The sequence below is a fragment of the Capricornis sumatraensis genome, chromosome 10 (genome assembly GCF_032405125.1).
Source record: "Capricornis sumatraensis isolate serow.1 chromosome 10, serow.2, whole genome shotgun sequence".
Taxonomy (NCBI): domain Eukaryota; kingdom Metazoa; phylum Chordata; class Mammalia; order Artiodactyla; family Bovidae; genus Capricornis; species Capricornis sumatraensis.
In genome coordinates, this window is record NC_091078.1 from 25861950 (window position 1) to 25877493 (window position 15544).

Genomic DNA, 15544 nt, shown 5'->3' on the forward strand with positions numbered 1-15544 from the left:
GAATGTTGAGATTTAAGCCAACTTTTTCACTCTCCTCTTTCACTTTCATCAAGAGGCTTTTTAGCTCCTCTTCACTTTCTGCCATAAGGGTGGTATCATCTGCATATCTGAGGTTATTGATATTTCTCTTGGCAATCTTGATTCCAGCTTGTGCTTCTTCCAGCCCAGTGTCTCATGATGTACTCTGCATAGAAGTTAAATAAGCAGGGTGGCAGTATACAGCCTTGACGTACTCCTTTTCCTATTTGGAACCAGTCTGTTTTTAACTCTAGAAGTAGTTTTTCTCAATTTGCTTATTTTTATAGGTATGTTGCACAATGCAGAAAGAGGTTCATAGTTCCACTATCTGTGTATTCATCCACATGCAGTATATGAAATATCTGTGACAATGTGGACATCCAGAAGTACTTTGCATAAACATTTGGATGCTTAAAGGCTCTTATTTGGGCCTTTTCTGTGAATGAGGTCTTTCCCATATGCCTGTGTGGGAGCCAGAGGCAAAGTGAAGGAGAGAAAAGCAGGAGGATGGAATCATAGAAAAGGACAGTCAGCAGTGAAAGAACGAAGGAAACCAAGCTCAGCTAGAGACAGAGAGGCTGACAGACTGAAATGCCAGCATAAGAAGAAAGAAAGGAAGGGAGATTGAAAAAAGAGGATACAGGATGCATGCCATTCATTTGAGAAGTGGAACGTATACCCTGTTACTTTTTCTCTCTGCAGTGTTCTGCTTACTTCCCTAATGAATTCAAGAGGCTTAGTGTGGTCAATAAGTGTGATTTCTCTTTTGTTTCACAAAACATTTCTTTTAGTGTTGAATATTCAGATACTGTAGTTAAACTTACAGAAAACAGAGATAGGAATCTTCCAGCTTTTAATGCTTATGATATTGTTATAAACTTAAATTTATAAAATTAACTTTTAATGAAGTATATATTCTGTTTTCATTTGGAGACAGTGACTATACATGTTTCCAAGTAAGTTTTAAGACAAACTGGAATCAGCACTTCCCCCTCCCCAAGTTGTAAGGCTTAGTTAAATCTCCCCTAAAGTAAATAACATTTAGCATAGCACAGACTACTTTAAGTCCCATTTATTCCCAAGTCCAAAATAATATTAAGTGACTATTAAACACCACCTGTTAATTATGCGGAAAGTTGACTGGATTTTGTTCTGGCTCTCTAGAAAAGTTCTTTAAATTGGGAGTTCATAAATTCTAAACCTGAGTGGGTTATTTCCCTCATGGATTAAATCTTTGTCCTTTTCATGTTCATTGCAGTTATCATCAATCATAGTCAACTGAAAAAAGAGTGAGGTCTGTACATAGTGTAATATGATTGCATGGATTATTATACGTATGTAATTATTACACAAATATAGTGTGGTTTTTTTAGTACATTCTAAAGCCAGGTATAATAGAATTTGCTTTATCTGCTATTTTGAAATATCTTCATGGCTGCGGCCTTTTGTTACTGATAAGTAAAAGTTATCTGCTTTTCCTTGACTAATTTTTTAGATAATATTATTTTGTGTACTGAAATTACCCATCAAATTTAAATTTAAGTCTTGTGATACACAAAAACAGTGGTTTAACTGTTACCCAAGTTCATTTCTATACCTCAAAGAAATATTTTGTGGGTGATGGCATGTATCGCAGATTAAAGGTTAGTGTGTATTTTTCTTATTTTCTTCTCTCTTAGTTTTCTGTTGCTAGAGCAGTTGCTTTAAGGATTTGCTGAAAATTAGAAAACTAAGGTTGAATCTGGTATAAAGGAAGAATAAATATCCATTGAGTTAGATATTTTTTTGTTGACCAAGTGTCTCAGTCTCAAACTTTTAGATTTTAGATGGCACCAATAAATTATATATGTAGAATTGAAAATGGAGTTTTATTTTATTTACTATTCAAATAATATTACAGTAAAATATATAGACGGATTTCAGCATAGTCACATTTGGCCTAGGCTAGAAGCAAAAGATATAATATCAAAAACAGACTCTATATGACCTTATAAATTATCTTTATAATTTACTCATTTACTTTAAAAAATGGTCTACGTGTTCATTTCTGTCACAGAATTGAGAGTTGCTTTGAAATGAATGTCTCATTCTTTTTTTATAATACTATATTTAAATTGTTCACAGTAGTATGGTTATCCATACTTCAAATGGATGTTCCATTGTCTGGAATGTAAAGGTATATTGGTCAATAGTCCTTTTTCAGTTTAAGTAGAAAGATTTCACTTAGTTTATTCTGATATAATAAAGTAGTAAATAAATGCGGAGAAGGAAATGACAACCCTCTCCAGTACTCTTGACTAGAGAATCCCGTGAACAGAGGAGCCTGGTGGGCTGCTGTCCATAGGGTCAGCATGCTTTTATATATTGGAGAAGGAAATGGCAACCCCCTCCAGTGTTCTTGTCTGGAGAATCCCAGGGACGGAGGAGCCTGGTGGGCTGCCATCTGTGGGTCACACAGAGTCAGACACGACTGAAGCTACTTAGCAGCAGGAGTAAATAAATGATTGGAAGTAGTATACCAAAAAGTATCAGCACTATTCTGTTGTTCATTCTGATTTCTAGAAGCTCTAAATTTTTTTATATAGTTCATCAGAGAAATCTGTCTTACACACAATGGAAGAAATAACAAGCCTTTTACACAAGCCTTCTGAAAACATTTTTTATTCCATAAGTGGTATTTGTTTGCCCACGTATGTGTTGCTCTAGTGGATTAAGCCAAATGGCTCCTTACCTTTTGTTAGTGACAGAACATGTAATTGTAAAGAACCAGGAGGAGTCATAAAAGGGCTTGATACTGGCGCCTGTTTGAAATGGGCCACCCTGGAGTTTAAACCCCGTGTTAAGATGTATTTGATCTTGCTGTAATTGTACTGTGCATGCTATCAACAGGTGATAGTGAGCACTCAGGACAACAGTTCTGCTATATGCTTCTGCAAAAACTATATAATCTCAGGAGAACACTTGAACTGCCTCTGATCCACAAAATGGGCATGAGTAGTAAACACGATGGTAGGAAATAGTTTATTCTTTCACCATGATAGAAATAACAAACTGTAAATCTCAAGTCTAGCATATAATGAGTATGGGCAATATGAGTATGCTTACAAGAGTCAACAAATATTTGCTGTCCCAAAATGTGAAGCTTCTAAGTGAATATATTTTTAAAAATGGAAGAGGCTGCATTTAATTTAGATATGATGTTATGAGTTCTTGCTGCTCCATCAGTTCAGTCGTGTCTGACTCTTTGCGACCCCATGAATTGCAGCACGCCAGGCCTCCCTGTCCATTACCAACTCCCAGAGTTCACTCAGACTCATGTCCATCGAGTCGGTGATGCCATCCAGCCATCTCATCCTCTGTCGTCCCCTTCTCCTCCTGCCCCCAATCCGTCCCAGCAGTCTTTTCCAATGAGTCAACTCTTTGCATGAGGTGGCCAAAGTATTGGGGAGTTTCAGCTTCAGCATCAGTCCTTCCAATGAACACCCAGGACTGATCACCTTTAGGATGGACTGGTTGCATCTCCTTGCAGTCCAAGGGACTCTCGAGTCTTCTCCAACACCATAGTTCAAAAGCATCAATTCTTTGGCACTCAGCTTTCTTCACAGTCTCACATCCATACATGACTACTGGAAAAACCATAGCCCTGACTAGACGGACCTTTGTTGACAAAGTAATGTCTCTGCTTTTGAATATGCTATCTAGGTTGGTCATAACTTGCCTTCCAAGAAGTAACCGTCTTTTAATTTCATGGGTGCAGTCACCATCTACAGTGACCTTGGAGCCCCCCAAAACAAAATCTGACATTGTTTCCCCATCTATTTCCCATGAAGTGATGGGACCGGATGCCATAATCTTCGTTTTCTGAATGTTGAGATTTAAGCCAACTCACTCTCCTCTTTCACTTTCATCAAGAGGCTTTTTAGTTCCTCTTCACTTTCTGCCATAAGGGTGGTGTCATCTGCATATCTGAGGTTATTGATATTTCTCCCAGCAATCTTGATTCCAGCTTGTGCGTCTTCCAGACCAGCGTTTCTCATGATGTACTCTGCATAGAAGTTAAATAAGCAGGGTGACAGTATACAGCCTTGACGTACTCCTTTTCCTATTTGGAACCAGTCTGTTGTTCCATGTCCAGTTCTAACTGTTGCTTCCTGACCTGCATATAGGTTTCTCAAGAGGCAGGTCAGGTGGTCTGGTATCTCTTTGAGAATTTTCCACAGTTAATTGTGATTGCTACTCTATAAATGACTGATTACTTGAGCCAGTGTTATAACAGCAGTTAAGTTCAAGTTAATAAATGTGATTGAGCAATGATGCAGAGTACAGTAAATAATTTTTTCCCTGTAAATATTACACAGTATAGTGCATTTGAGTTTTGTTTTTCTTTAGACTTCCCTGATGCCTTTTCTTTATACCATCAATAAAAACAGCCAGTTTAATATTAGTTTTTTTCTTTCACATCCTTCAAACCCTTTTATTTTTCTAAAAGATACTTCTTCTATCAATATATTGATATCAAATGGAGGGCATTATAATAAGGGAGAGATATTAGGAGAAGAATCTTAGCCCTCTTCCCACAAATATATTGTGATAAAATCAGCATTTGTCTTGGTTCACACTTACCTTGCAGAATCAGATTAAATATTTCAAAACTACATAAATACATTGAAACTAGCCTATAATTTCTAGAAGTATTAACTTTTGGTCTTTAGATTCTTCATGTGCATTTTGAAAGAGAGTCTTCTGACATATACCAAATTTATGTGTAGAAGAACTATATTTTTAGCTCTAGGTTACCATTGAAAATGAACCTTTCTCATGTTTGCTTCTAAATAGATACAAATATTGAACCTAGGAAGATTTCAATCAGCTGGAAATTTCACTTAGCTGTGCATTTCAATCATACTGAAGTTAAGAGTTCATTCCATGAGTAGAATAATAAAAATCCTGCTATTGATTTTTTAGTTATAATGAATACCTAGGACTGTAATCTTTTTTTTTTTACAATCTTAATATATGGTCATAACTGTATGATTGGCGTGAAATTTTTTTTTTTTTGCCTTCATTCCAAGTGATCTTTTTAATTGACTTGAATATTAAGGAGTTTACCTTTGTGAAAAGATACATCTTGCTAATACTTTCTACTGGTTTTACAGCTGGCATCCCTCGTTCAGTATTGAAGGACTGGCGTAAAGTCAAGAAGCTGAAGCAAACTGGGGAATCCTTTTTACAGGATGACTCCTGCTGTGAGATAGGGCCTAATTTGCAAAAGTGCCGAGAATGTAGACTTATTCGGAGTAAAAAGGGAGAAGAACCAACTCACTCACCAGTGTTTTGTAGATTTTACTACTTTAGACGGTAAGTTGAAAATTTGTGATGGGAGGAAAATATGTTAATAGATTTTGGAAGTTATACTGTCATTCTAAGGGTCTTTTGGAGATGGGAATGAGGCTTTGAGCCTGTGTTTCTGAAGCATTATAAAAGCATTGTAAAAAGATACTAAATTTAGTCTTGTGTGCCAATTAAACAATAGTTAAATCTTAGACTAAACTCATATTCTCACTGCTAGTGTTCATAGGACCTTCCTCTTCTGAGAGATTTATTCTTCCTTAAGGAGAAAATGTATTTTTTCCCTAAATGATAGTAAACAGCAGTTTATTTGTATAAAACAAAATAATGTCACATTTGTATTTACATTAGCCACAATAGCAGATAGTCTATTAATCTATGTACTATAAGCATTATAAAATGACTAGAAAGATTTGTTAGTAGCATGCCACATTTCACAGGTTGTGGTAAACAAAAGCAACTTAATAGTTACTAACTTCCATTCTACTGTAATATTAGTATTACTAAATCATACTTTAATACCAAAAGTATTACATTTGTAAGAGTTTAATGAATAGCTGGGTAATCCCGCCAGTAGAGACTAGTTGATGCCTCAGATTCCAGAATCAATCATTCCTGGATTTCAGTTCCAGCTCCATCCCTTAGTTCTTTATTAACTGTGGCAGGATTATAGCTAAGCCTGTCTCACCTGCATAATAAGAATGATAGTGGTACCTGCCTCAGAGATTTCATGAAAGTGGAATGAGGTAAAGTGCACAAAGCCCTTAGCATAGTCCCAAGCTTGTATGAAGTGCTCCTCTGATGTTATCTGCAATTATTTTTCCAAATCGTCATCATCATCTTCCTAAGAAGTTAAGAAGCACTTTGCTCTGGCAAATAAAGGTACTGTAGCGCAGTGGAGATCCCAAAAATATGTGTTGGTAGGAACAGAATATCTCTCCATGGTTTTTCTAGACAGCAGTCCCCAAAGGACAAACAACTTCAAAGAATTGTTACAGAAGGTAGTCCACATGGAAGTGCAGAGAAGATGGAAAAGAAGTCAGGAGAGTAGGTTTGAAGAGATCAGAAAACCTTTGTGAAGGGCTCCCCTGGTGGCTCAGTGGTAAAGAATCTCCCTGCCAATGCAAGAGACACGGGTTTGATCCCCGATCTGGGAAGATCCCACGTGCTGCCGAGCAGCCGCAGCTGTGGAACCTGTGCCACAGAGCCCAGGAGCGCTAGAGCCCATGCTTCACGAGAGAAGCCACCAGAGGGAAGGTCACGCACCACCAGAGTAGCCACCAGCTGTCACAACCAGAGAGGAAGCCCACGCACCACCGCTAGAGTAGCCACCAGCTGTCACAACCAGAGGGAAGGCCATGCACCACCACTAGAGTAGCCACCAGCTGTCACAACCAGAGGGGAGGCCACGCACCACCACCAAAGTAGCCACCAGCTGTCACAACCAGAGGGAAGGCCACGCACGACCACCAGAGTAGCCACCAGCTGTCACAACCAGAGAGGAAGCCCACGCACCACCGCTAGAGTAGCCACCAGCTGTCACAACCAGAAGGAAGGCCACGCACCACCGCTAGAGTAGCCACCAGCTATCACAACCAGAGGGAAGGCCACGCACCACCGCTAGAGTAGCCACCAGCTGTCACAACCAGAGGGAAGGCCACGCACCACCGCTAGAGTAGCCACCAGCTGTCACAACCAGAGGAAGGCCATGCAGCATGGAGCACCAGCACAGCCAAAAAGAAACGCATTGCCAAAAAACCTTGGGAAAGTTTTAAGGAGAGGTAAACGCAACACAAGCGGAAATAATAAGAATTGTAATGAAAGGAGAAAGTTACTTTTTTAAGAAAAAGAGGGAAAGGTAATAAAATGACAGGAAAAAGTGGTGAACGAATGTTGCTGGTATTGGTCCGTTTGAAAAATACAGAATGATTTGTAATGTAGTACTGATACCCTCTTTGAGAATTGAGTGAGAACAAAAATAACTGAAAAATAACCATCAGCCTGCAGGAAAATGGCAGTTTTGCCTTCCATTTACCCTAAATGGAACCTGAATTGAGTGGGTTGCATAAATTGGACAGCAGAAGCTAAGAGAAGGAAGTACTAATGGATTTCCTAATACACTATTTCAGTCTTGTTCTTCCAAATCACTTTAATAAAGTGTCATTTTAATTAATGAAGAAAATGTACTTTTTAATTTAGCAGTTTAAAAAATCTCAGTCTTCAGGTAATTTAGAGCATTTTCAACTGTAGAGGTTGCTACTGTAGATTATGTGTAAAGTAACTGCATTGCTCAAGGCAGCTTTTGGCCAGCATTTAACTCTTGCCATCATGAACCACTTGGATAGTTTTCATTTGATTAGAGTTAAGTAGTTAAGTGATAGGAAAGATCTTATTTCTTGAAACAACTTGAAATTGATCCCACTTTTTGCCATTTGTAAGCACTATGGGAGTCAGAAGTTGGTTAAATTTGTTAGTAAAGTTTGTGTATGTGAAGAACCACCCTATTTTCATGTTTTTTAATTGTAAATGTAATTTATATTTTTATAATACAAAGATATAAATTCACTGTATAACTTTTTAAGCCTGGACTTGTGTCTTGTTAGTTAATGCTTTTATATTTTAATGTTTCAGATTGTCATTTAGTAAAAATGGAGTGGTTAGAATAGATGGTTTCTCTACTCCTGACCAGTACGATGATGAAGCTATGAGTTTATGGACACATGAAAATTATGACGATGATGAACTAGACATAGAAACGTCAAAATACATCTTGGATATAATAGGTGATAAGTTCTGTCAGTTGGTAACATCTGAAAAAACAGCTTTGTCCTGGGTGAAAAAGGATGGTAAGAAAGTTAAATACTTAGAACATGCGACTATGCACATTTCGTTTTAAGAATTTCTCTTTGGGGTATGTTTCATCCATGGGAGAAGTCCTTAATCTTACCTTACCTATGCTTGTTTACTTTTAATTTGATAATGACACTTTTTTATCTGCAAATACACCCAAATGTATTTAGTTAATCTTTTCCACTTGAGGTTGAATTGAATGATGAGCAGTTTGAAATGACAATAACATTTTGGTGCAAATTGAGCACAATAAAGACTCTGAGTGTGAGATTGGGAAATTTCAGCATTTGCCATATGAAGACATACTCCATCCCAGTTATTTAAGCTTTTTGTTCATCATAGTCTTTGCAGTTAGATAAATTTTTATTTGAATCTCAACTTTGTTCCTTGTTTAACTGTATGAATGTGAAATGGGAATGATCACCACCTCATAGGTTTGTTTATGAAGTATTTTGTTCACTAAGGAAAGCACCTAACATAGCAGGTGCTCCAAACACTGGCTTCTTTTCCTTCACATCCCTTAAGTCAGTAGCTCGTCCCCCAGGGGACATTTTGTATCTGAAAGGTGCCAAACTGAATGAAATAAAAGGTGCCTTTCTTTGCTAACTGAAAAGTGCTGGGGGTGTAGAGAATTAGCATCTTAATAGGTGGAAGCCATAGATGATACTCAACATCCTACTCTGCACAGGTTAGTCCCCCACAAAAGAGAATTATTCACGCAAATGCCAAGGGTGCCAAGATTGAAGAAGCCCTCCATTAGATGTAAGTCTTCTGAAGAGAATTTCTAATTACATCAAGAAATCTGCTCTTGATCGTTAATAAATCCTTTGAAATCCTTGGTTTAATGGTTTTTGTGCATTTCTGTGAAAATTGTATGGAAAAGAGCATGTTTGCCTTTAAATTTTTATTTCTCTGTATTTCAGCCAAAATTGCCTGGAAAAGAGCAGTGAGAGGAGTCCGGGAGATGTGTGATGCCTGTGAAGCAACATTGTTTAACATTCACTGGGTCTGCCAGAAATGTGGATTTGTGGTCTGCTTAGATTGTTACAAGGCAAAGGAAAGGAAGAGTTCTAGAGGTTAGTTACAGCTTCATCTAAATTGAAATTTTTTTTTATTAAGATGGTTTTCTTTAGGACCACTGATCTGGAAAATTAGATGAATTAGAGGCTTTTTTCCTTGCCTTCCTTAATTACGAATATAATAGAAATTTTGTGAAGTTTATTTTTTTTTTAAGTTAACCACAGCTTGTTGAAACAGCTAGATTTTCTAAAATAAAACTATCTATACCTTTTTAGTTTGATTAGTAGATCCACTCTCTCAGGTAGATATTTTCTTAATGTAGCCCAAATTTAGGTTAGGCTTTGTTGCATTCAAGAGTCCACTGTGTCAGAGCCTGAACTCCCTTAGAGGACCTATTAATTACATAGTCAAGCAACGAAGTTACAATTGAATACTTGCTAGAGTGAATTGATTTTTCTAAAAGTTGGTCCATAAAGCTTAAATCAAAATGTTTAAGAATATGCTCCCACTAGCACTGTTTATCCCTAGTTAGAAAATGAAAAAGACTTTTTTATATGTTAAATGAATTTTTTAAAATTCTAGAAAAAATAAAATGGCACAAAAACAGTGTCCTTCCTGCTGGAAGATATTAGAAAGTTTAAAAAGAAAGTAATTTTACCTTTTTATCCTGCTGTACAAGTGTTTTAGATAAAGTTTATCCAAGACAATTAGGAAGTAGCTACTTAAATACGAGTAACCTGAAGGTTTTGGGGGGGTCTAAGGAAATGGCAACCCACTCCAGTGTTCTTGCCTGGAGAATCCCAGGGACGGGGGAGCCTGGTGGGCTGCCGTCTGTGGGGTCACACAGAGTCAGACATGACTGAAGCGACTTCGCAGGAGCAGCAGCAGTGTTAAATGAGAGGATTCAAATTGTGCAAGTAGAAGAAAAATCACATTTAATGGTAGATTATTCAGTATCTAAAAGCAGTGAATGTGATTTTTGTTGCAGGCAGCTCTTTTTCAAAGTTGTGTGTCAGACAGATGAACTGTGATTTAGCCATCAGTGGCTTTTCCAGTGATAGGACTACTAAAGCCTCACCCTTTTTCTTACATACCCAGCACTTACCACAGAGCCCTAAGCAAGTGGGGGAGCTCAGCTAGTTGTTTCTGTGGTCTGCACCTTGCACCTATGTAAAGCTACAGTAAGGAACGCACTGAAGGCTGTTAAGTATCTTCAGAACCTTAAGAATCTATTTGAATATTTTTGGTTGAGAGAAGAACTAGCTGCACTGTTATAAAACTCCATTCCTTTTTACTGGTCCCATGTTACTTTCATTTTTCCTTTGCCAAATTAAAAAGAAATTAATGTATTTTTTATATTGTATGCATATGTAAGCATGACTCCTTTCTTAAACAAGATAAGTTGTGTGTATATAATAAACCTAAGTTGTGTTGCTGTCAGATACCATAGTACTATTAATTTTGAAAGTACAGTCTGTCGGTCAACCATAGATTTTTAAAGTACAATCTATATGCCTTGAGTTGTATTGTCTTATAAATATATGAATATATATTTGTTTTATTTATATATCTCCTTATTTCACTGATAAATATTGCAGTAAGCTCACACTGACTAGGTTATAGCTATATAGTGGTAACTAACCTAAATATCTAAAATATAAGTAGAGAACATTTACAAGTTATTATGTAGGTTTTGTAGGGAAAGTCAACACTTTTAAAATCAGTTTTTGTCTGGATTTGAATTTTATTTCCTCTGAAACTTTTTGTAAAATAGTTCTGGGTTTTTTAATGTTGAATTTAATGGGCTTTTTAACATTTGTTGAAGCTCTTACAGCCATATCATAAGTAGTTATCTATATCATTAGTCCTATAGAAGAAGATCTTGGGATCAAGGTGCTAAACTTTTTCCTGTGTATGATATGCCTCATGCTCTGTGTGAATACACTGACTACTCCAGGCATGGAGCCTTGCTGCAGTAATAGCTATTAAATGCTGTCTATCAAGTTGAAGCTTTTTACATGTCTTGTGACGGTTTATGTCTTTGACACATTAAAAAAAATGAGTTGGCAGTAGCCTCAAACTGATAAGTCTAAGGTACCAAGATCAGGCCTAAAGCCTGTTTGTCACAAATAGCTAAGAGTAAAAAATTAGCTACAGGAAAGATTGAGGTGACTAATATGTTAATGAGACTAAAGAACAGTCATTTTAGAAAAGGCTAGTAACATTTCATATGTTTTGTATCTTGTTTCTATAAAATTCTCAGAATAGTGGAAATGTTTGGTTATTTTTCTTTTAAGAAGCATATGAAGCCTACCATTGACATTTTATATAATTGTTAGGCTCTTTATATATACCATCAATTTTATAATTACAAAACCATGATTGATATAAAAGTGCACATGTTATAATCTTACAGATAAAGAATTGTATGCTTGGATGAAGTGTGTGAAGGGACAGCCTCATGATCACAAACATTTGATGCCAACTCAAATTATCCCTGGTTCTGGTAAGTATAAATACACATTAATGACTTAGTGTAACAGCTCTTCATTGTTCCAGGTTACTTAGAAGTAGGTAGTAGTAGTAGAATGAAGAAATAAGGTTTATCTAATCTTAAACTGTTCTTTTTCTGTTCTTAGAATCCTCTGTGTAATAGTTAGCAGGATAAGCCCAAACCCAGTGATGAAGAAAGCCATAGAGGAACTATTTTAGGTGGAGAAAACTAGGAGTTCTTCGGTTGTCCAGTGGTTAGAGCTCCATGCTTCCACTGCATGGGAGCTCGAGTTTGATCCCTGGTTGGGGAACTGAGATCCTGCAAGCTGTGCAGCTTGGCTGAGAAAGTGGGGTTGAGGGGAACCAGAATGTAATGAAAAAGAGGTAAAAGAGGAAAGAATAGAGAACATGAATTTGGTTGAATGATCTAACCTGAAATAGATAGGAGGGATGAAGGAAAAATGGAAGAAAAGTGAAAAGACACAAGAAAAACAAAAAATTTTTATAATCTTAACAACTAATGATAACCTTTTAATTAACCATTATATTTTGTAGTTTTGACAGATCTTTTGGATGCGATGCACACTCTTAGAGAAAAATATGGTATTAAATCCCATTGTCATTGTACTAACAAACAGAATATACAAGTTGGAAATTTTTCTCCTATGAATGGTGTGTCTCAAGTGAGTGAAAATTCTCTATTCAAGTAAACTGCATGGTTAAAGGAATCAACTTTGATATTTGAAATCCACTTTAGGACTTAATGTTTTGTAAATCATGTTTCCTATGTTACTGTATAAATGTAACCTCTACTTTTAACTCTGAATAATTGAAGAGATAGTATTTTTAAAATTCAACTGTTCTACCTTTGTAGGTTTTACAGAGTGTTCTTAATCACAGTAATAAAATTTCTCTGTGCATGCCTGAGTCTCAGCAGCAGAGCACCCCTCAGAAGCCTGAAAGTAATGGCAGCAGCAGTCCAGGGAGCGATGTGAGCACAGACAGCAAGTTAGCTCCTCCAGAATCCCAGTCACCCCTGCACTGGTTAGCAGATCTTGCCGAGCAAAAGGCCAGAGAGGAAAAAAAAGGTAAATCTGAGTGATTGTCTGGTAGAAGATCTGTAATCAACAGAGGACTATGATACCTTAATGTACTACTGTCCACTTAGAACACTTTAGTTTTGTCTTTTGTTTGCATTGTGGCTTAGGGTCAGTAAAACATGTTTCTTACTAGGAACTCAGCTTCCTATGATCATATCAAAGCTAGGTACAGAATCATCTGTAGATGAGCATATCAATAAAGCCACCACCGCAATAGATTTGTAACTTATCTACACTTTGTCCCTGTCTTAGCTATAGCATTTTTCACTTGTGACAGGTGCAAACTCACTTTCATGTCTAAAATATTGAGGAAGGCCTTCTCATATTCAAACTATCTGACTCCTAAAGGATCTAACCCATCCTCTGGTGTGTGCCCAGGTACTTAAATCACTAGTGCTTTCATCTCTCACTGTAATTGTATGATCCCTTTGTCTGTACTTTAATAGCATGTTTAATTTTATTTGCCTTTTTTAAACTGTTTTATTTTAGAAAACAAAGAATTTGCCCTTGAAAAGCAAATTAAAGAAGAGAGAGAACAAGATGATCCTGATTCTCCAAATAGTAGAACATCACCTCCTGTATCCCAGAATAATGAGCAAGGTTCAACATTACGAGATTTGCTGACCACAACTGCTGGCAAGCTACGCGTGGGTTCTACAGATGCTGGCATTGCCTTTGCACCAGTTTATTCAATGGGAACCCCCGTGAGTGAGAAGCTAGATTTTTGTATTTCATATGGAATTCTAAATTTAAGAATTTAGATTTGGGGTCTTTGCTGTGAACTACATGATAAATAGATGCAGATGCAATCAAATATACCAAATTACTGTGCATGTTCCTATCTGCGTTATAATTCTGGTAACTTAAAATCCAGAGATTTTCTTTTCCAGGTGAAAAGAGTTAAGCGAGGGACATTTTGATTCCAAAACCGCCCTAAGATACTCCTTCAAAATTTGAAAAGCATGTATCTAATTGGGGGGGAGGGGGAGGGATGGATGCAAATATAAGTTTCCTTACTTAAAATATATAGACATCAATTTTTGCTTTTTCACCAGAAAGAAAATAAAAGCAGAATAATTGCATAAGCAGACACAAATTTTTAGCAGCTTTTAAAAGTTGGGAGAGTCTTCCTAATCTCTATTCCCTCTACCCTGATCCTAAAACGTTATAAAAGTAAGAAAGACCACACTTCAAGTTTCTGCAGATCCCACAGTTTTTCCCATGGAGACCACTCAACTTCTGCTTCCCACTGTCAGGAGCAGTGTAGGCACTAGAGATCCAAATCCATTGGCTGGATTCTTGAAGCCAGATACATTGTTTGTGGTGGTGTTTGCTATGTTAATGGAAAATTAAAGCAGAGGTTTCCAAATGTAATCGTTTCTGCTTAAAATATTTATTTTTTTCTTATTAGAGTGGTAAAAGTGGAAGGACTATGCCAAACATTCTTGATGACATAATTGCTTCAGTTGTTGAAAACAAAATTCCACCAAATAAAGCCTCTAAGATAAATGTAAAATCAGAGTTAAAAGAAGGACCCAAAGAGAGCAGAAAATGTGCCATGGATGAAAACAATAAATTGTACAGTGATATACCACATTCCTGGGTCTGCGAGAAGCACATTCTGTGGCTTAAGGATTATAAAAATACTAATAATTGGAAGCTTTTCAAAGAGTGTTGGAAATATGGACGAGTGAGTATTTTAAGCTGATTTAGTATCCTCTGGGTGGGACTGAAGCTGGTTGAGTAGGAAAAATGGTTTTCTCCTTAGGACTAAAGAGAAAAGGGAAAGATAATCTTGACACTTTTGGGTTGGAAGATATCAAAAGTTATCAGAATGATTATTTCTGAATTTTGATTTTGGGGCCAGATTTTTATTGATTAATAGGGAAGCACTGATTATTTGATGTTATAGTTTCAGTTTGCTAGTGAGCAGACTTCTAATAAAGTCGTGTATTTACAAAGTTTGGTATCGCCTTCCTTTCTTTACATTTGTCTTTTAGTCCAGTTAACAGATTCATATCTGCTATTATAATGTTAATACTGAAAGCATTTTTCTTGAACTGATAAGTGTAGATGTTTTTGCCTTTGACTATGGGACATTTATTTATAAGTTCATCAAATCTTAAATGAGAAACTCCATTATTTAATTCTGCTCAAATAAAAGTGACTTTCTGTTTGACCAGTTTTGACATAATAATGTTTGATACACGTTTCAGGTGGTGATTTACTACATTAGTGCATAAACTGGGAATTTGTATGACTTAGTGTCCTGTTCAGGTTTTTCCTTGCATTCTGGAAAACATCATTGCTGTTTTACCTCATTTTTTTCATTCAGTAGATAGTTATTGAGCACCTAGTAAAATCTAGTCTCTGTGCTTGGCCAATAAGAATATGAAAATAAATAAGTTATATAAAAATGACTAAGAACCATTTTAGTACAATGATTCTTAATCTTTTTAGGTCACTAGTCCTTTGCAAAATCTGATGATAGCTTGGTCCCTCACCCCAGAAAAAATATATACACAGTATTTAATACATATTTTTTTGGTTGGCTCTGCCTTGAATCCCTGATGCCATTGCTAGGTCCCAATTTAGACAACTTAAGTTTGTGTAGGCTTAAACAGCCTCGTAAGTAAATATTTTTTAAAATATGTTAAATGTGCTAAGAATTTTGTCTCAGGTACTGTGGAAACCTGAAAGAGTGAATGGCTGAG

The 15544-nt window shown here is 36.6% G+C and overlaps 1 protein-coding gene across 2 annotated transcripts in view; it reads left to right on the forward strand.

Moving 5' to 3' along the window:
* JMJD1C (jumonji domain containing 1C) overlaps window positions 1–15544 on the forward strand; it is a 281539-nt gene that overhangs the window by 241919 nt on the left and 24076 nt on the right. For both annotated transcript variants that reach the window (XM_068981931.1, XM_068981932.1), the window contains 8 exons: window positions 5175–5376; window positions 7999–8213; window positions 9141–9293; window positions 11654–11743; window positions 12286–12413; window positions 12605–12818; window positions 13320–13534; window positions 14242–14520. In XM_068981931.1, the coding sequence (XP_068838032.1) occupies window positions 5175–5376; window positions 7999–8213; window positions 9141–9293; window positions 11654–11743; window positions 12286–12413; window positions 12605–12818; window positions 13320–13534; window positions 14242–14520 (1496 nt within the window). The remainder of the gene's footprint in view (window positions 1–5174; window positions 5377–7998; window positions 8214–9140; window positions 9294–11653; window positions 11744–12285; window positions 12414–12604; window positions 12819–13319; window positions 13535–14241; window positions 14521–15544) is intronic.